Source organism: Prinia subflava, chromosome 3 (genome assembly GCF_021018805.1).
Source record: "Prinia subflava isolate CZ2003 ecotype Zambia chromosome 3, Cam_Psub_1.2, whole genome shotgun sequence".
In the NCBI taxonomy this organism is placed as follows: Eukaryota; Metazoa; Chordata; class Aves; order Passeriformes; family Cisticolidae; genus Prinia; species Prinia subflava.
The window spans coordinates 72533639-72553470 of NC_086249.1; the positions used below are offsets into that span (position 1 = coordinate 72533639).

The 19832-nt window shown below is 39.0% G+C and overlaps 1 protein-coding gene across 3 annotated transcripts; it reads left to right on the top strand.

Moving 5' to 3' along the window:
- Window positions 1-177: 177 nt before the first annotated feature.
- Window positions 178-19387, top strand: LOC134548072 (arylsulfatase D-like). Of its 3 annotated transcripts, none has more exons than XM_063392425.1 (12): window positions 196-329; window positions 2628-2679; window positions 2757-2806; window positions 3337-3486; window positions 5386-5507; window positions 6941-7063; window positions 10109-10532; window positions 11282-11418; window positions 12613-12747; window positions 13127-13289; window positions 13575-13696; window positions 13987-19387. In XM_063392425.1, the coding sequence occupies exons 3-12, from the start codon at window positions 2781-2783 to the stop codon at window positions 14355-14357; spliced, it is 1773 nt and encodes a 590-aa protein (XP_063248495.1). In that variant the 5' UTR covers window positions 196-329; window positions 2628-2679; window positions 2757-2780; the 3' UTR covers window positions 14358-19387. The 3 variants fall into 3 exon arrangements, with proteins under 3 accessions (XP_063248496.1, XP_063248495.1, XP_063248497.1); XM_063392427.1 differs by lacking the exon at window positions 196-329 and adding an exon at window positions 410-755; XM_063392426.1 differs by lacking the exon at window positions 2628-2679 and having other exon boundaries at window positions 178-329.
- The last annotated feature ends 445 nt before the right edge of the window (window positions 19388-19832 follow it).

Genomic DNA, 19832 nt, shown 5'->3' on the forward strand with positions numbered 1-19832 from the left:
GGTTGCTGTTGGGTCATGCCTCATGCTGTCCCAAACCACTCAGTAGGAGGACTCACATAAGAAAAAATTAAGAAAGTAAGCATTAGCCAGCATGTAACATTAATTTGTCCCTTTAAGCAATGGTTAGGAAACAGGCAGCACTCAGTACTGAAGGTGAATGACTCATTTTCTGAAAAAGAAAATTCAAGCCTCCTACCGGCGTTTCCTCCCCACCCTAGAACTATTCCTCCCAGCAGAGACAACCAGCTCCCTGCAGCATGCACTCAGGGCTGCCATAACGCGAAGATATTGGCTCAATTTCTACTTCTGCAACAAAGAACTGCTGCTCTGTAAGTACAGCGATTTTCTCTTTTCCTTGGTGGAAGTGGGGAGAGGTTTATAGAGAACTCTTGTTTATAGTACCTTTCCCGGGAGTGTCTCAGACTAGAGGGAGATCACTCCTGTCCCTCGAGGGACTGGAGCTTAGGCAGACAGCATTTCAGTCTGTGGTGTTCCCCAGCCCGAATGTCGGGTTGTGCCAACAGCAGGGGGAAGTGCAGCTTCAGACTCCACGACAAGCCAGAACATCCAGCCGCTTGGAGGCTCTGGCATAACACACTTTTCCTGTGGTGAGCCTTGGGACGTGCAGCTAGCACACATTTCAGGACTGCCTTCAGAAACGCTGCACGGTAGCAGCAGTCCTCGTGCTGAAAAAAATTGGAATCGTTTTAAGTCACCAGCCTTTCAGCTGCCTGTTCTGAACATAACTTGACCAGGTACTGTATTCCTCCCTTACTATGCTGGGAAATACACAGGAAAATGTTAATGGCTGTTTGGAATTTTTTGGTTTTCCTTTTGTAGATAAAAATATCTCAAGGAAGTTTTTCAAATACTTTCCCCTTTACAACAACGTTATTCTCATACAAGACTATGTAGAAAGTGAGAGCTGGAGTCTATGTGTTTACAAGTCTGGGTTTTATCTGCATCAAACCAGATGCAGATAAATAATTACAAAACAGTAATTTTTAAAAGAAATTTTCACAGACTGAACAGTACTGAATTGAGTGGTATTAACTGTGTGACTTTTCACCAAGTGTTGCCAAGCTGATACCATAAATATGTACTGTTTCCAAGAAGTGTGTATATGAGTACACCTATAAACTTGAATATTTTCTCATATGGGATTTGCATATCTTGTAAGTATTTTGTTGGAAAGGTAAAGACCAATTATAAACTTTGAATCAATACAGGAAAACCACCGATAAAATATGAAAGATATGCAAGCTATTCCCCCCCAGGATTATTAAAATAGATGAAGAAAGGGGGAAAAAAAAAAAACTAAATTACTTTGGGGGAGGGACTAACAATGGGAGAGGGAGGAAAGAGTTTTGCTTTAAGCCCAGTTCAGTTCAGATAGCAGAGAGGGCTGTTTGCTTGCAGTTTCTCTGCCTGGACTCCCATCACCTTTCACTGATGAAATGACTTTACAGGGTTAATACCAGTCAGAATAATAAACCAGTAGCTGTTTTCTATGTATTGTTTGCTTTGATGCCTATAATTTTATAGGCATCTATGGGGAAGCTCAGCCTCGAGCTCCAGGCTGTGCTTTAAATCTGTGTCTCTGCTGTGAAATACAGACAGTAACAACCAACTGCACAATCAAATCTGATTATTTCCAACTCCCTTTTACTTCAACTGTTTTGGAGTCTCATAGGATGCCAATGTTAGAGATGGCTGAGGTGTTCCCTTGTACTTTTCCTGTAACTACTTAGGATATAGCAAAGGCACAAACTCACATGCAGGAAACTGAGTATCTCTAGATAGCAATGCTGCATCAGCTCTGGTGCTTGTAAGCAAATGTTTGGATGCCAGTTTTCTAAGCAAAGAAATTTATTTTTTCCCATCGAAGAAATTATTTATTTAATTATTATTTATATTATATATAAATAATATATATATAATATATATATATAATTATTATTTATTTAATATCACTGAAGCTTGTCATGTTGATGGATAAAATGCAAGAACTATGAATATTAACTAAAGTGCTTAATACATCATTTCTGGAAAACAAAAATAAATATGAAACAAACATAATTCATAAAATTGAGATGCTTGGGACAGTTCAGCCAGGCATGGGGTAAATTTCAAAGAAGTCTATTTTAAAGCTTTAGAACAAAGCTCACTCAGCTCCTACTTCAAAGTCTTCAAATAGTTTATCTCACTGTCCTGACAGTGAAAGGAAAAGCCCCAGAAACATCTGTTCATTTTCAGAGTTAAATAACAATAGGGCACGAATTCTTCTAAGAAATTATAGTTGTTGTAAAAAGATGACTAGAATTTCTACAACTAAAAATACCTCTTACAAGCCTGAAAGAAAACATAGCACATTATGTGAAAAAGTACAATGCTGCTACTGTCTATGATTATAGAAAAATATACTATATTGAGGACTGGATTTTTAAACCACTTTTTTTTTCCTTTTTTGAATGGTAGGTATTTTTTTATATAGATGATTCATGCAAGAACATAGAATTATTTTGCTATTTTGAGATAAACTTCTTTACACAAAAAGAAAAATCCCATTAATAAGTGAAAATCTAGCAATATAAATAACATTAATGCCTTTACTCTTCTTCATTTAGGGTCTGATCAGAGGTGCACTGGAGTAAATAAAACATTGTTAACAGGCTTTCAGTAAGTTTTTAATCTATTGTTTATTGCATTTGCTACTAGGAAGGTGTCACTATAACAAAGTACTCTTGGTTTTGCAGGATTTGAATGCTCCAAATGCAGAAATGATTATGCAACTAACATCTCATTGGTAAGAAAAAAATCATGAGTTACTGTTGTACCATACCTAGATCTAATGTGAGTGAAGCTTAATAATAATGTAATACTGTGTTATAAAACAGTAGCATTGTTTATCTACAATGTGATTTTTATTTGAATTTCTTGTTATTAACTTTTTCGCAACCCAAAGATCCCAGTCCAGGTAAAAACGATGTCAGAGGAAGCTGATCCCATTCTCAGCTTCCCAGAACAACTCTTTATAAACATCCAAAGCCAGAAAGCAAAATCACTTGTATGCCATCTGCTACATGTAAATTCCCATGTGAGACTGCTCACAGGAAACTTGGAAACAATCAGAAAAGGAGATTTTGAAGTTATGGTCCTGACATTTTCCTCTTCCTCACGTCAGTTTGGGTAAATGATAAACACTCAGCACACCCTCTGTGTCTGGACAGAGTGGCCTGGTCTGCAGCCAAGCTCACGTCAGCGGGCCTCTGGCCGTGTGCAGGGGTAGTGATGAATGGCCAGGTCACTGGCTTCTTTCCCTCTTCTGTGTTTCAGGTCACCCCTGGCTGCACCCCTGATTTTTGGTCTGCTTCTGCAAGCACCATTCACAGAGCCTTCCACCATCACAAAGCCAAACTTTGTCCTGTTACTGGCTGATGATCTCGGCATAGGGGATGTAGGCTGCTACGGGAATGATACCATCAGGTAAGGAAACTGACTTTAAGGTGAACACAGCTGGTGTGATATTTAATGTAAACCTGAAATCCTCTGCCCACGATTATCTCACAGCCTGGAGGCATTCCCAGGGCCAGCTCTGCTGTGTGACACCGCTTTACTATGGGAATATGACAACCATTCTTGTGTATTCTTTAATAGCCTAACACTTAAAAACCACCTATACTCAAAGATAGAAATATTGTCTCCTCTTTCAATACACAAGCCTCATTACCTCATTTTAATTGTACTATTATTGCCCAGCCTCAAGTCAAAATACAGTTAAAAGGACTGCAATGAGCAATGTTACCTGGAAATATTTCTCTTTTCAGCATCAAGGACATAGAATTTGCCTTCTCTTTGAAAATTGTGCCAGAGTATTGCCTGCTGGCTTGCAATGTGTTTGAACAAAACCAAATTTGCTGTGATCCCTACCCTCATCCAGCAATGTTCTTGGAATCTTACCCTGAAAGGGTTCAGTCAGCAAGCTCCTGACAGGCAGCTGGTGATCACAGGTAGCTGAGAGGGTTCTGCAAAGCCAGGCCTCCACAGCATCATCCCCAAGGCACAGATTTTTTACATAATTGGGGTGTACTAGCAGGGTGACCAAGTATCTGGGCTCTTAGCAACTGGCTCTCTGCAGTGCGAAGAATGGCAGGATTTCGAAATAGCAGTTTGGGAAGCAGACCTAGTGCTGCTCCTTTGAGGAGGAGTGTTTATCAGCTAACTGAGATGGCAATTGTGCTGAAGGGTGGAACTACACCAGCTGCTTTGCCAAGTTATCCCGGACTGCACCTCTGGCGAAAGCCTGTAGAGAATAAGAAACCTTGTTGCAGATGTTGTTTCCTAGCAGAGTGTCTTTGAGGGAGGAATCCAAATAGTATGAGTACAAAGCAACAAAACAGGATCTTTCAAAATCCTACTGAAGGTTTTGCCTACTTGTGAACAAGATTGAACTGATAATTGCAAAAACAAAATTGTAAAACTGAAGCTCAATCCAATTTAAAATAGAAATAGGCACACGTTGAATTGGAAGAGGGGATATTGTATTCTGAAATGCAAGGTATTACCTTGTCTGTAACTAGTGTGCTAGGCAAGCTTTGTTGTTGTTGTTGATTGCCAGTTGCTTGTAAAATACCCTCTTCTCACCTACTTACTCACTGTGTGGCGTAATTCATGTCGCCATGAGTGATTGCCACTGCAGCGTGAAAACATGCAGGATTTCTTTCCATTTTTCTCCTTTTCCCTTCACTACATATGTCATGAGATGTACCTTGTTAGCTTCCTTATCTGTACCATAAGTCATGTAGCATCTTGTCTTGTCAAGCACTGTCACCCTGTGGCAACTAAATTACCATTACACTGATACACTGAGGCTGATACACGGCTCTTTAAGAAGCTACTGTAGGAGAGGCAGCTCTGGAGGAATCGAAAGTCTTTGCTGTTAGGGTGTTGAGGCACTGGAACATGCTGTCCGGAGAAGCTGTGGATGCCCCATCCTTGGAAGCATTCAAAGCCAGGTTGGATGGGGCTCTGAGCAACCTCATCTAGTGGAAAGTGTTCCTGCCCATGGCAGGGGGTTTGGACCTTTGTGATCTTCAAGGTCCCTTCCAGCCCAAACCATTCCACAATTCTATGATTCCTGCAAGACTCCTCATAGTACATGTGGAGGGGAAAAAGAAAAGGAAGGTTGTCTTCAAATTAATCCAGATACTGATTTTTAATTAAGAAAGAAAAAGACAAATATTTCCCCATCACTTGAGAAAACTAAAATAAATTACAAAACTATTTCCTGACCATCTTCAAATAGAAGAAACTTCCAAAAATAAAGACAAGTATATAATTTCTTGCTCTCTGGATGATATCTGGTGGCACTGTTTGCCTTTTTAGGACCCCGAACATTGATCGCCTGGCAAAGGAAGGAGTGAGGCTGACCCAACACATCGCTGCAGCTCCGCTTTGCACCCCCAGCAGAGCAGCTTTCCTCACTGGCAGATATCCCCTCCGATCAGGTTTGCCTTGCAAAGCCACACACCCTTTAAACATTGCTTTATTGCTGGAGAGGACAGTGTCATACAACTGGCACAGAAGAAATGAGGGTGTGCAAATAGGGGTGTCACAAACACTCCATCCCTCACTAAGACACACGAGGGGTCCTTTGTCCAAATACCTTTGAGGTGGCTTCAGTGTTTGTAGGGTATTTGTGAACTGATCTGTGGGGAAGCAGAGCAAAAAACCAGCTCTGTAGAGCATCTTGGTCTTCCTCAGGGCATAACTTTGGTTACGTTTTGATGCTCTGTTGTACAGATTGCGGCCAGAATGGCGTTAGAGCAGATTGTTACATTCAAAAAAAGCCATTATACAAAACATGAAGAAAAGTAACAACATACTTACAAAGCATTAGTTAAATTAATTTCTGTCATAGGTGACTCCTTGTCAGATGTCAGAAGCAGCTCAGCCCTGCAGGGAGCAGAGTAGGCCTGTGCAGATGTGTGTCCCTTCCCTGCAGTCAAGGTGCAGAACAAGTCATTCAAGGGGAAGCCTCTTTACGTATCTGTCAAAATTAATCTGTCCTAGGAGATAACAGTTTGACAGCAATATTGTTTTTCTCAGTTGTGTTTTTTAAGAAAAAACACTATCCTGTCAAACTGCATCCCTGAGATGAAGAGATATGAAAAACCAATAGCTCTACATGTTTATAACAGCAACCCTCAAATGCTTGTTCTATTGCAAATTATCTTCAGAGCCTTCATTCCTGAGGCATTTTGAAGCTGATATGTCACCCTAGTTTTATCATGACAGCTCCCACTGAGACTGGTAGTTTGAAAACACACATGGACTTGCACAGACCCTTTCCCACTGTAACAACAGAGCCAGAGATGTTCAACGCTACAATGACAGACTGAGCAGTATGATGGGGTCATGCCAGGACAAAATACCAAATGGTAGGGTGTAAACCTGCAGGTGAACAGAAGATAACTACTCTGTGGGGCTTAGAGATCAGATACCAGCCAGGCCACTGTGCAAGGAAACTCTGAGTTCCCTGGCAGCCCTCAGTGAGCTGGATTCTGAGACTGACAGGGGGCTGAAGTCTCCTGATGCTCCTCCTTGCCCTCACATTCACATTAAGCAGGGGTATTTCGTACAGCCTAAGTGCCACTGTTACATATAAAATCTCATATATAACTGTGCCGTTCCAAACGAAATGAAATTGAAGGGAAAAAGAGTCTCAATATATATGAGATACAAAGAAAGAAAAGGTACTATGGTGAGTCTTAACTCTTCCTTAATCTTGTCCAGGGTCTTAGATTCACTTTCCAAAACAAACAGCATTAGCACAAATGTTTAACACTATCATTTCAATGAAATCAGGAAACAAAAAGTATGTTGGATAAAAGTACCCAACCCTTTACACTTACTCAGATTGATTTTTGTTGCATTTTAGGGATGGATGCTGTAAACGATTACCGTGTTATTTTTTGGAATGCCGGCTCAGGAGGGCTTCCTCCAAACGAAACCACTTTTGCCAAAATACTGCAGCACCAAGGCTACAGCACGGGACTGATAGGTATGGGGGCACTCCTCTCCTTAAAGGTGTTCTTGAATGTATTTCTCCTGCACATCTCACTCAAACCCTTTGTTTTAGTTAGTAACTGCTCTTACTTCAGTAATATTTTTATTTCCCGATTAAGACTAATATGTAAAAAGAAACTCTGACCAAAAAGTACCTCTCTTAGAAAAACAAGCGTGATAAAGAGGGTAATTTTTACCATTGACCCACTTTCAAGCACAGCTGTGGTTGTTAAAATACATAACAGAAAATGTTATTAATTCCTGAATATTATTATGCCAGATATAAGATACTTAGTCCAATACTATTTCATTTTAAAAAAGTAAAAATTTGAGTGTCATTTAAATAACCATGATGATGTTTTATACAGTTCAGAGCAGATGCACACAGGAGGGAACAGCTGCTACTTAAAACATTAGAGACAGTTAATAGTGTCACAATATTGGGCCTTTCAGAAACAGAAATGCAAGCAATTATTTTTTTCTTCAGTCACAGCATGCCACTGTGTTCACCAAGATTTCAGTACAGCCCAAAAACACTGCCTTCTTCAGCATCAATGTGAATTTCATTTTACTTTATATTTTATAGCACTTTAGCACTTTTTTTTTTTTTAGTACAGTTGTAACTTTTGGTTATGATCTGGTTTCAAATAATTATTTATCTTAGATATGTCACATAGTTCCACAGGCTGATAAAGCACAAATATTCCTGGCTGATTTTTCAGCTATTTGCCCTACCTCATCTGAGCATCAAAACATCAAAATCCAAAATCTGTATCTGGCACATAAAAATATTAGCTGCACAAACCATCTGAAATTACTAATAAAACTTCCTGCAGAAATAGATTTGCATTCATTCAACAGAATAAATCTCAACTGCATAGGACAAAACTAAAAGAAGTGTTCCAATTCTACGCTACTGAAACTCCATCTCCTGTTAGTTTTGTAGAGATATTATTTTAGTTGTTTGAATCAGCTCATAAAACAGATCGTGCATGCCTCATCTTGGTTTCAGCATGTTATCACTAGCAAAACAATCAGATTTGTCTCCACTCTCCCTCACTCAGGGAATTGCCCTGCAGCAGAGTTGTGCTGCTTGCCTCCCAGAACCAAAATGGGGAGGCATTTTCCCTGTGGGCATCTCACCTAAAATCACACTACAGATGACAAAAGCATCAGTTAGATTAATCAGATTGACAGGTCCTGATTAATTGCACCATGGGGGATGATGGAAAGCACCAATGATAAGTGACACACAAAATACCACAAGAATTTTGCATTCAAGTCATGAAGCAAAAAAATCTTAATACAACATCCACCCGTGTCACCACAGCTGAATGAGCACTAAGTAGTCTCACCTGAATTGTTTGTGATTGTTTTGCCCTGAGCACAACCAGTTTCATTGCAAAGTTAAATCCTATTAATAACATGCAGCTGAAGTGATAATGAGATTATTTTTTGGGAAATGCTTTGAAGCACTTTCTGAATGTAGTCAGAAAACCAATGCTGTATAACCAATACCCTCAGAGATAAATTAATCTTAATTATACACTTAGTTTAGCTTCTGGAGATTTGATTCTTTTCTAGCATGTCAGAAACCTTTATCGACCTCAGCTGGAGATTTAGGTGTTGGAGTGCATCTGAATTCCAAGAATACTTTAGCTGCACCTGTATTTATGACCAACGCATCTATATATTGATTACAAACCTGTTTCATTCTACTGCTGGCTCTAAATATGTCAGGAGGTAAACTGATTTCGGCTGAAAGTGATTCATCCACGTGCACTCAAACTTCCATTATTTCTTTATATTTACAGCTGAGAAGCAGCAATATTTTTTTCCCTCTGGAGTATTTTTTCTGCTTCTATTGTAATGCACTGCAATTCTATTGAAACCTACCCAGGGTTGGCTGCTATTATATGTACTGATAACATACTGAACCATTTCTTGAAGATAACATCATCCTGGAAGTGCACAGTTCTTCTCTCTACAATAAGAATCAATTTCAAATTAGCTTTTGAGTAAAATTCCCAATGTCCATTTTCATCAGACATCCAAGATCTGAGTAAATGCAAATAAACCTCTGATGAGTGGTAGATTTTGTTCACTCAGTTCAGACATGCTTAAACCTCAGTGTTTGAACCAAACGAGCCAACTTGCTATGTCACCATGTAAGTGCCTAACAAGTCTGTTTGAATAGACTGGAGGGGAAGAAAAACAGAGTTTTGATGTGTCGTTCATCACGTTTGTAATGAAAAACAAACACCTTTTGTGTTGCAAAAGGTCAAGAGATGTTCCTTCTGATATATGAAAACCTCAGTGTTTAAAAGAAGTAGGCTTTAACTTTTAAAAATTTGATTAAATAAAAGTAAATGGCAAAAATATACAAAGTTTTTTATTCTCATTCAGTATATGGAGACATAATGATCAAGTTACTTACAAATGTACAGCTTCATGAGAAATGCTGATCTCCTGAGCTCAAGTTTTTCTGGGTCCAGTGGTTTGTCTGGCAAACAGTTACATGAGCTGCCAGTTTCACTACTCTATCCCTGTCTCCCCTTAATCTGGCACTGAATGTTGCCATAGTCTTGACATCGAAACCTCTCAGGAACAAGTCTGCATAGCACTTTGAAGATAAAGGGACAAAAAAGTAAGATTATTTTTCCCTATGCTCACAAAGGAAAAGCTTCCTTCTATTTGCTACTTAAGAAGTCTCCAGAAAGGCCATATATTTTTGCTCAGTTTAGACTTTTTCTCAATTTCTAGCTGCCTTTATATGCTTTATTTTTAATGTTTGATCAAAGCTACAGGGCATGAATATATATACAGAGCACCAATAAATGTGTTGAAAATTTATAAATTGTAGAGGTTTACTTTAATCGATCCCATTATGTAACTACATACTTGGTATATTTCTGTGTAGGATGAAGAAGTTATCACAAGCAGAAAACAACCAACCAACTTTTAATAAATGTTTTGTGTAAGGAAAAGTCTATTCTTTTAAAATATTATCTCTTTATATTTTAATAATCTCTGTTTTCAGGGAAGTGGCATCTAGGTGTTAACTGTGAATCCCGCAGTGACCATTGCCATCACCCTTTAAAACATGGGTTTGACTATTTCTATGGGATGCCTTTTACACTCATAAGTGACTGTCAGCCAACAGAAGCACCAGAGATGGACAGAGCCTTTAGAAGGAAACTCTGGCTTTACACTCAAATGATTGGCCTCATTACACTCACTGCTGTCCTTGGAAGACTGACCGGCTTGATTCCAGTCCGCTGGAAAACACTGACCTGCCTTGCTGCATTCAGTCTCCTGTTCTTCATGTCCTGGTTCTCAAGTTATGGATTTGTACGGTACTGGAACTGCATTATGATGAGAAACCACGGAATTACTGAGCAGCCAATGGTGACAGACAGAACCACGTCCCTTATCCTGAAAGAGTCCATTTCATTTATTGAAAGGTGAAGTGGACTTCCTTTGACCTCAGATTTTCTGGTTCTTGGCACATTTTGCAACTTGTAACCAGCACTTTCCTGTTTCATGTCTTCATAAGTTTTTATAATTTTTACAATATTACGTAGGATTATAAGAAATTATACTGTTATTTTTATTCACTTCAAATAATATCAATGGTGATGTCATGTAATTAAAAAGAAAAAAAAGCTGCTGCTTATGGATGCCCCTTATTCCCAGATTCACTAAAGGTGATAATACTTCCCAATTTCCATGGGTTGTATTGAGTATTTCAAGGCTATATTTAAGAAATATGCATACCTATAAATAAGGCCAGCATTGCCGCTCTAAGGAATAGCAGGTGATGTCAGAAATGTGTGTGTGGGCCAGGGAAGGAGAAGCAGAGCTGTGATGTGGCCTTATCATATGAATTGATAAGTGGGAAACAGCTGGCAGGAGATGAACCTGCTGCCTTCACTTCAGTAGCACAGTGGTGCTTTGCAATAGCAGAAAGTGGATCTTTAATCTGGAAGTTTTCTATCTATCATTCAGGGTAGAAAAAGGACAATTTTATAAAGGCCCAACATTATTTTATCAGGCAGATCCTAATCACTGGGTTATAATATCTTACAAAGTAAGGTTTGTCTGAAGGAATTGTTGAAATATCTATATAAACATAATACCTTTTCTCATTATCAACTTACCTACAGTGAGAACCTTTGTCCCTAATAACACAGTGTTGATTTCTGTTTTGTAGAAATAAGCACAAGCCATTTCTCCTTTTTCTTTCCTTTTTGCATTCCCACACCCCTCTCCTCACCACGGAGAAGTTTCTTGGGAGGAGCAGACATGGTTTATATGGAGACAATGTAGAGGAGATGGACTGGATGGTGGGTAAGTCAAAATAGCATATAACAATGTCTCCAACTATCTAATACTTAGGTCTAAATAAAAAAAAATATTAGAAGAACAAGAAAGATAATTAAAAGCATGTACAAAAAAAATCTTAAGCTTTTCATGAACATTTGTCAGTCTTGTCTGAACACTGTCAATTTATAGTGTTGTTTTTTTACTTTCTCCAATCTTGGACCAAATGTTCACTCCACTCTTTTTTTGCTCAAGTGTTTACCAGTTTTAATCATGTCCCCTCAGCTCCTGTCAAGGAGCTCTCCTGTTCTTCTTATCAAATATATGAGAATTATTTGGTTTTCTACAATTAGTAAAGACCAGATCATTTCAGCCACTGATGGTCATTTTTAAGTAGGACACTTCAGAAAGTAATGAAATCGATATTAATTCCAGATGGAAAACAGCAGGCTATTTGTGGCTGCTCCATTAAGCAGAGTACTGAATATTTTTCAGCCACAATCATAAATCCAGATGTTCATCAGTGTTAGCTGGTATGCCTCCACATAGGCATACCATAAAAATAACAAGATTCATGTTATTTTTCAGCTTGTTTTTCTGGAGAGGAAGGCCAATTATTTATCATTCAGTCATGATGGACAAAAAGTACCCACATTTTCAAAAGAGAGAAAAGTCAGGAACATGTAGAGGAAGAATTTGGTTTCAAACCTGTGAAACATTTACACACTGCAAATATAATTAAGAGTGTCAGAAACAGCTCAAGAATTACTTCTAAATTTAAAGGAACTTTATTAATGCATATTATATCCATACAGTAATGTAATGCAAATCCTACCGTGATGTAGATAATATAAGATAAAGGTAACTTTATGTTTTTTCCATATTTTTCATGATGGCCACCACTGATCCAGAATTTAACTTTTTGGGGCCTTAGATCATAATTTCTTTCCATGTTTTTACAGTTCATAGTAGTTTTTTGCCCTTGACAATACAGGCTTCCTGTCTGTGTCTGTGGGTTGCACTCCATTAAAAAGTGGATACAACACATTGTAAATTTTCTGTGGTTTAGAGACAATGAAATCATAACTAAAAATCTCAGTCTTAAAAAATACTAAACAATGAGTGGCCTCACTGGTAAATGTTTACAAGTCAGAAGTTAGAATTTATGTAGTATAAGGGATATTTTTACTTTTTAGTATGCCCATATTTTTGTGTTTACAGGCCAGGTTCTAGATGCTATTGACAAGGAAGGCTTGAAAGACACTACATTAGTTTACTTTGCCTCTGATCATGGTGGATGGCTGGAAAGACAAGAAGGCAAAAGGCAGCTGGGTGGCTGGAATGGAATATACAAAGGTAAGAGCTGTCAGGGACAGTGACAACCCAGCAACAACCAGTAAAAAACTTAGGACAAGCCCAAGGCTTAAGTAAGTTTGTACATTCAAGGAGTAACACTGGTTTATTACCAAGAAGCAAATATGTCTTGTTCTAATTAGTCACGTTACAACGTAGTAAATTCTAACCTGGGCAAGTGTCCTTTATAAGCATGAATTCTCAGATTATCATAGTCTGGTCTACTGAATACACTGTCAGTAATGCTCAGTAGGAGCTTAGCAGCAAAAACAAAAGAGTAAAGAAAGCTCATCAAGGTAACATGAAATGCAATAAAATTTGTGCAAAAATTCTCTGTATTTTAAATCAAACTTTTTTTATTTTTGATTTTATTTAATGAAAGGTGGAAAAGCTATGGGAGGCTGGGAAGGAGGAATCCGCGTCCCAGGGATATTTAGATGGCCAGGTGTGTTGCCTGCGGGCACAGTTATCGATGAACCCACAAGCCTCATGGATATTTATCCTACAGTAGTCCACTTGGCTGGAGGGGCAGTGCCTCAGGACAGGTACAAACAAAAGCATCTTTACTCCTTCTTACTCAAAATGATGGAAAATCTAGTTTGGAAATAACTTCTAAGTGTTTGATGCTTTCCTTTTCAGTCCTGCTGCTTTTCTAGACACATCAATGTCTATGAGCTCAGTCCCCTCTTCTCTACCTTTGAGATTCAGCCCCTAGGTGGCATCTCCTGCAATCCTCCTTCTTGTCCCGAGCTGCCAGTTCCAGGGAGGGGTGTGCAGAGGAAGCAGAGCCCTGTCCAGCTCCCCCAGCCCCGTGTGTGTTTCTGTGCCAGGGTGATGGACGGCCGGGATCTGCTGCCGTTACTGCGAGGCACCGTGGCGCACTCGGAGCACGAGTTCCTGTTCCACTACTGCGGCGTCCACCTACACGCTGTGCGCTGGCACCAGAAGGACAGTGAGTACACAGCTTCTTCCAAGGGATTACATTCGCTCCACAGGAAGGCATGTTGTTCTAACACATTTTTTTTCTGGGATTGCATCTTTCCAAGTAGTTCCAGGTGTAAGGTAATAACCTACTAGCATTGCCTGTATTGTACAGCACGAGGAGAAATCACAGTCCTACATTAACTCATAAGTGCAGAGTTGAAGTGCATCCAGAAATGAACTCCATAAAAACATTCACTTTTCCTTGTGATAACTGCCAGTGTTATAACCATCCTTCTGTGATTCTTTCTTTCCTGCCAGCTGGAGCTGTTTGGAAGGCTCATTATGTGACTCCCATCTTCAGTCCTCCTGGAGCTGGGGCTTGTTATGACAGAGGGTTTTGCCCATGCTTTGGGGAAGGAGTGACCCATCATGAGCCTCCACTGCTGTTTGAGCTCTCACAAGACCCTTCTGAAGCCAAACCTCTCTCAGCTGACACAGAGCCCCTCTTTGACACTGTCATAAGGAGGATTGGCAGAGCCATAGAGGAGCATGCCAGGACGCTGACTCCAGTCCCAGAGCAGCTCTCTGTGTCCAACACGGTGTGGAAGCCATGGCTGCAGCCGTGCTGTGGGACATTCCCATTCTGTTGGTGTGATAAGGAAGGTGATAATAAACTTGTTGACCTATAAAGGATAGAACCTGATACTTTCTCAAAAATGTATTTAGATTAAGATGGTTTCCTTTGGGGGTGTTGACCCATGGGTCATTTATTTCTCTAAACTGAGCCTTTACAAAGTAATTTTTCCAGTGAATGGCACAGTATTTCATAAAGGTAACTTTAAGCTGGACACTCTCAGGGAGGGATCAAGACAGATGATATGAAGACTATGTTTTAACTAGCATCTGCTGATAGGTGAATGAATAGTTCAAATGCACTGAAGTAGGCCAAGATTAGAGATGTACAAGTAATGGTTCTGAATGTATATTTTGTGCTGAATTTCTAAGTGATTCCTGGACTGGGTTCTCCCTTAATTTTGTTATCCTTATTTCTTCTTTTGTTATCCTGGCAATGCACAGGTTGACCCTATAATAAATTTTTGCAGACTATTGCTTCCAAAATAATTAGAAAACAGTCTTGCCTGCAGTTCCTCAAAAAATCTTTCTTAGGAGAGGCTTTCTTCTTCGCTTGTAGCTAGGGACTCCAGCAGCAGTGATGGTGACAGCTGATTGGCTTGAGCAAGACAAAGAGCTTGGAAAGGTGAGAAGCTGGGCAGTGGCTGTATCTGAGAAGGGTGGGACTCCTCTGGTTAGAGTCAGCCTGTCTCGATGGAGAAGAAATAAAGGAAAGGATTGTCCTTTTCCAAAGCTCCCTTTGCCTCCTGCTCCCTAAACAGCACTGGCAAGGGCCTTTTGACATTGATGGTCCCCGCAGTGCCACACTGATAACCGGTTCAGCCGTTTGGGCACAGGACTGCACAAGTTACCCTGAGGCCCAGATCTGTCATACGTGCTTTCTGCTGACAAGTAGCATGCTCAGAAAAATGTCAAACACTAATTATGAAAACAAGTAATAATTTGCTATGAAAAAACTAAATGGAGAATTAAGGGGTTTTTTGCTTCACAAAAGGGCTAGAATTACTTAGGTCTAGCTAAATATTTTTTCCCACCAAATTAATTTCACTCCATCAAAGAGCTCAAATGACTGAGGTCTATCTCTTTGCTTTTGTGCTTTTTTTGCTGCAGTTCTTTCCTTCTTTGTGTTAAAATAGTTGTTCCTAATTAAGTGGCCTTGCAGGTAATACTGTTCTTTGTAGGGCTGTAAATACATCTGTTCATACAGACATGTTTACACTGGTATATCTGAATAGTTAGGCATCTGAGAACGTAATTTGTCCATTTGTTTTACTTCATTGTTTTCAACTGCTCTTTAAGTACTGTGCTAGGACCAATTTATCTTATTCATCTTATTCAGTAAACATTTGGTTCATTTTGGTTTTATTTCCTCTTTTGTTTCCCGCAATTCAGTTACTAGGAAATCTGCAGGTAAACAAAGCCCTACAGCTTAAAAGAAAATTTCATTTTATGCTGTGACTTCATGCACTTCAGATTGTTATAATTTAACCAGATGACCCATCATTGCTATTGATGAGAAATGTCTCACTGTGAAAAATTCAAGACATTCACTAAATCTATCACTTTCACATGTTCTGATTGCTTCTACTTCCTCCATTGTTAGAAATGTCTGGGTTTTTTCCTCATTTGAGTGTATCCTATTTAACTGTTTCTTTCTTGGAGAGATTTAAAGGTCTTTTCATACTTAAAATGAAGTGTTTTCTTTACCTAAAATTAGTGTGATCATACTGGAATTTTTCAATTTTCTCAGTCATTTTCCAAGATATCGCTTCCATTCCCAAGCCACTTTAGTATGTGGGATTTTATATCCTCTCAGTTTTTCAACACCTTTAGAAATGTACAGATAATACCTGTGAATATGAGCAAACCATTTTTTCTTGTGCTGAAATACTTCATGCCACTGCAGGATATCCGTTAGGACTAGAGGGTACTGGAAAATATCTGAGCTAGGATTTGTCCTGAACACTGGTGTTAGCACATGAAAGTACAGTGGTCATCCCCTGCTGATCTCCAAAGTGCCATGGGGTCAACAACAACAATGTAGAGGGGGCATTATTCTTGGAGTGATCAGGCAATGATAAAGGCTGCCTGGACATAACATACTTGGAGACGGGCTCACTAGCAAATACTAATCAGCTTGCTCACATTTCTTTTTCTTTTTTTTTTTTTTTTTCCCCTACAATACTCGTGGGCTACTATTTCAGTGCAAATAATTTGGTAAGGCTGACTTTTTCTGCTTAGTCACAACACAGTTTTCATCTCATTGATTTATGCTGGTCATAACCCAAAATGATGTAGATAAAGTTCAAGAGAGGATTTCAAGAGCATCTTATAAAACTCCTATGATATAAATTTGGATTCTGAGAATGTTTTCAAACACAGTAGAATGCAACATTTGAGCATGAAAATTAAGCTGCTAAAAACATAATTATCTCTTTTCATTTGAAAATTGAACCTAAAAATATTTATCTGTTTCACTGACAGGAGAAGAAGAAAAGGAAAGGAATAATTCTCTAAGTAGTATTTGATATTTTATAAGGGGGGTTTTGTTTGTTTGTTTGTTTGTTTTTGCATTAGAATAAGAGTAATATTTTTAAGCTGGTTTTGAACGCTCCTAGACACACATTGGTCAAGTGCTTCAGCTTGACTTCAGCATGTAATCTTCAAAAAGATCACAGTTTTCAGTACTTCAAGCTAAGCTTTGGTGGACACCCTGATAGAATTTGATAATTTGTCAGGCTTAATAGATTAATAGTTTTGTCACTGGACATGCAAGCTGGTATCAGTGATGTCTACACTTGAACACGATCTCAAACAAGACTGTCTGTGCTGTTAAATAGCATTGCAGGGGCAAATCAACATATCAGTAACTAATGGCAGTACCTGGAAACATCAGAATCAGGATTATAAATTTAAAAATTCAGCATATTTCAGTACCATGAAACTGAAGGGACACAATGTTGCCTCATAATTTCCACTACATGTCATAACATCACATGTATTTTACAAATAAGCATTTTCATCCTATCTAAAAGAAGCAATTAAAAGTGATGATTCCAAGTTACTAGTAAAACATAAAGAACAAGCTCTTACTTGTCCTGCATTTTAAGATTTCACTTCAGCTTGCACTGTTTTGTCACTGGGGCATCACTGTTTTGTTCTTGCACACTTCAGCATCCTTCACAGTTTGTTGATAGTTTTTGTTATAAAGGATTTTACTAATCTCAGCAGAAGACTGGGTTACTTGCATAACTCAAACATGAGCCAGTTACAGACTTGACTTTCTACCATTAGGCAGTTCATTTATTTCTTATTAGTCATTGCTACAATTAATTCTTTATAACACAAATTTGAAAGTATTTTTAAAAATAGATGTTCAATCTACATGAAAGAAGTTGAGAAATCAAGAAAAAATGTTGATAACCAGGAGATAAGGAAGTTGATTTACTTCACCCTTTTTCAATCTTTCTCTAGAGGCCAAACTAAAGATGCTGGTAACAAAGACTGCTTTAAAAGCATCACATCACCTTACTATATTTCTGATTATGGCAGATGGTCAGAGACACAAGATGGAGGAGCCTTTCTAGCTGGATAGAGTGAATTTCCACAGATGTGAGAGTTGGAAATGGAGTAAAAGGGCTGAACCTAAATCCCTGTTTTCTTCACCGAGTCTTTGCAGAGTGGATCCTTCCCTTAAGTCTTGGTTTGTAATCCAGGAATTTTCTGCTGCCCTCCTGAATTGTACCATTTCTACATAGTTTTTCCAAGTCCCTCAAAAAGAAAAAATAATAAAATCTTTCTCTTCTTATTTCTGAAGCTTTACTTTAATATATTCTCCCTAATGCATGCAATCATCCTAACAGTGGAGCTTGAACTTGAGCTGAAACCTCATTCCTTGCACTCTCATTTCTTTGCTCTTTTTCCTAGCTACCCAATACTTTTTTGGGCAGAAGATTTAGTGAAAATATTGCAGTAACTACTGCTATATGCTGATAATACTTAAGACCCTAATGCTCCCCTTGATTTACCTACACCACACCCGCCAACAATGCTATGAATACCATTGTAATTATCAAGGGCTAGTTAGTAAATTCTGTTTTCTCCTTCTTGCCACAGTGTTTTTTTTTAATATTTATTTTTGCCTTTTTTGGCAATATCAGTTCGAAACTGGGTGGAAACACCATTTAAGTATAGTAGTTTTGGTCTGCCAATTTGATTTTCCTGGACAATGGACCAATTTAATGTAGTGGGTCTAGTGCTGGCCAAATGCCAGTGCATCTACTGGAATTATTTACTCATTTTTCTGCTGAGATAAGATTTAGAAGAAGATAAGATTTAGAAGGAGAACACAGCAGGCTCAAAACTTTGAAGGGTACAAAGAAAACTTTATTAACAGAACTAAAAGAAAAATAACTGGAAATCAGAATAAACTTCCAGAACACTTCTCCTCCACCCACACCTTCTTTTCTTTCCCACTGACAATGTAAAGAGACAAAACTTGGGACTGTCAGTCAGTTTACACCTCTAAAATAGTCTGTTCAGTTAGGGAGAGGAGTCTCTCTTGCCATGCCATGGAGATTTCTCACCAAGAAACAGTTCTTTCACGGCTTCAAAGTCACAGTGAATCAGCCCCCCGGAAAAAGAAAATTTGTTTCAAATGTTAGCCCCTCTCATGCCTTTCAGCCTTCCTATAGTTGCTTTCATCAACCATCTCATCTTATGGAGTGCATATTTTAAGGACCAGCTGTTCAAAAGAACAGGTTCTCCGCATTTATCTCTGAGATCATCTTCATCTCTGAGAACAGAGATTTTTGGGAATGAAGGGTCTTCATTACTTCAACATCTGCTTTGCTTCAGCATGTGTGCCTTTGTTCATGTCTACAGTTTGAATGCTCCATCCCCCCATGCTTTTTTCATGAATTACAGGCATATTCTAGTGTATCATAATCCATCACCATGGCCTCACAAAATTTTAGCCCAAGACTAAAGCATCTCTTCATTCTCCTCCCATCTGAGGCCTGATTCTTTCTTTTCTGACCTTGGTGTCTTCATGTAGTTTCTCTACGTATCTTCACCCTTTCATTTTCTCTTAACATCAAAGAAAATCCATCACTGTATTGTCACATTTGTGTTCATGCCAATCCTGGCAGCCTGGCTGATTCCCTGTTATGTTGTTATAGTTCCTCTCATTGTCAGTTCTCTCCTGTGCCAACACTAATACACCTGTGGTTGCACAGGCTGGCTTGCCAGGCATCTTTGATGTTTGCAGGTTTCATCTGTGCAGTAGAAGAGTTCATATCGCTTCCTGGCCTGTGGATGGCCATGTGATCTCGGCCGGGGCCCCACAGTCTCGCCTCTCTCACCTGGCCACCACACCAGAGATGGGAGAGAACGTCTCTCTTTGAAAGCTGGAAAGCAAGAGAGCTTTCCTGGGCTTTGTTCATTTTTACATAGGTCTTCACAGAGAAGTATCTAGCTTTCTTAGTGGTTTTACAGGTTGTCAATTCTCAGAGCTAGACAGCGATTGGTTT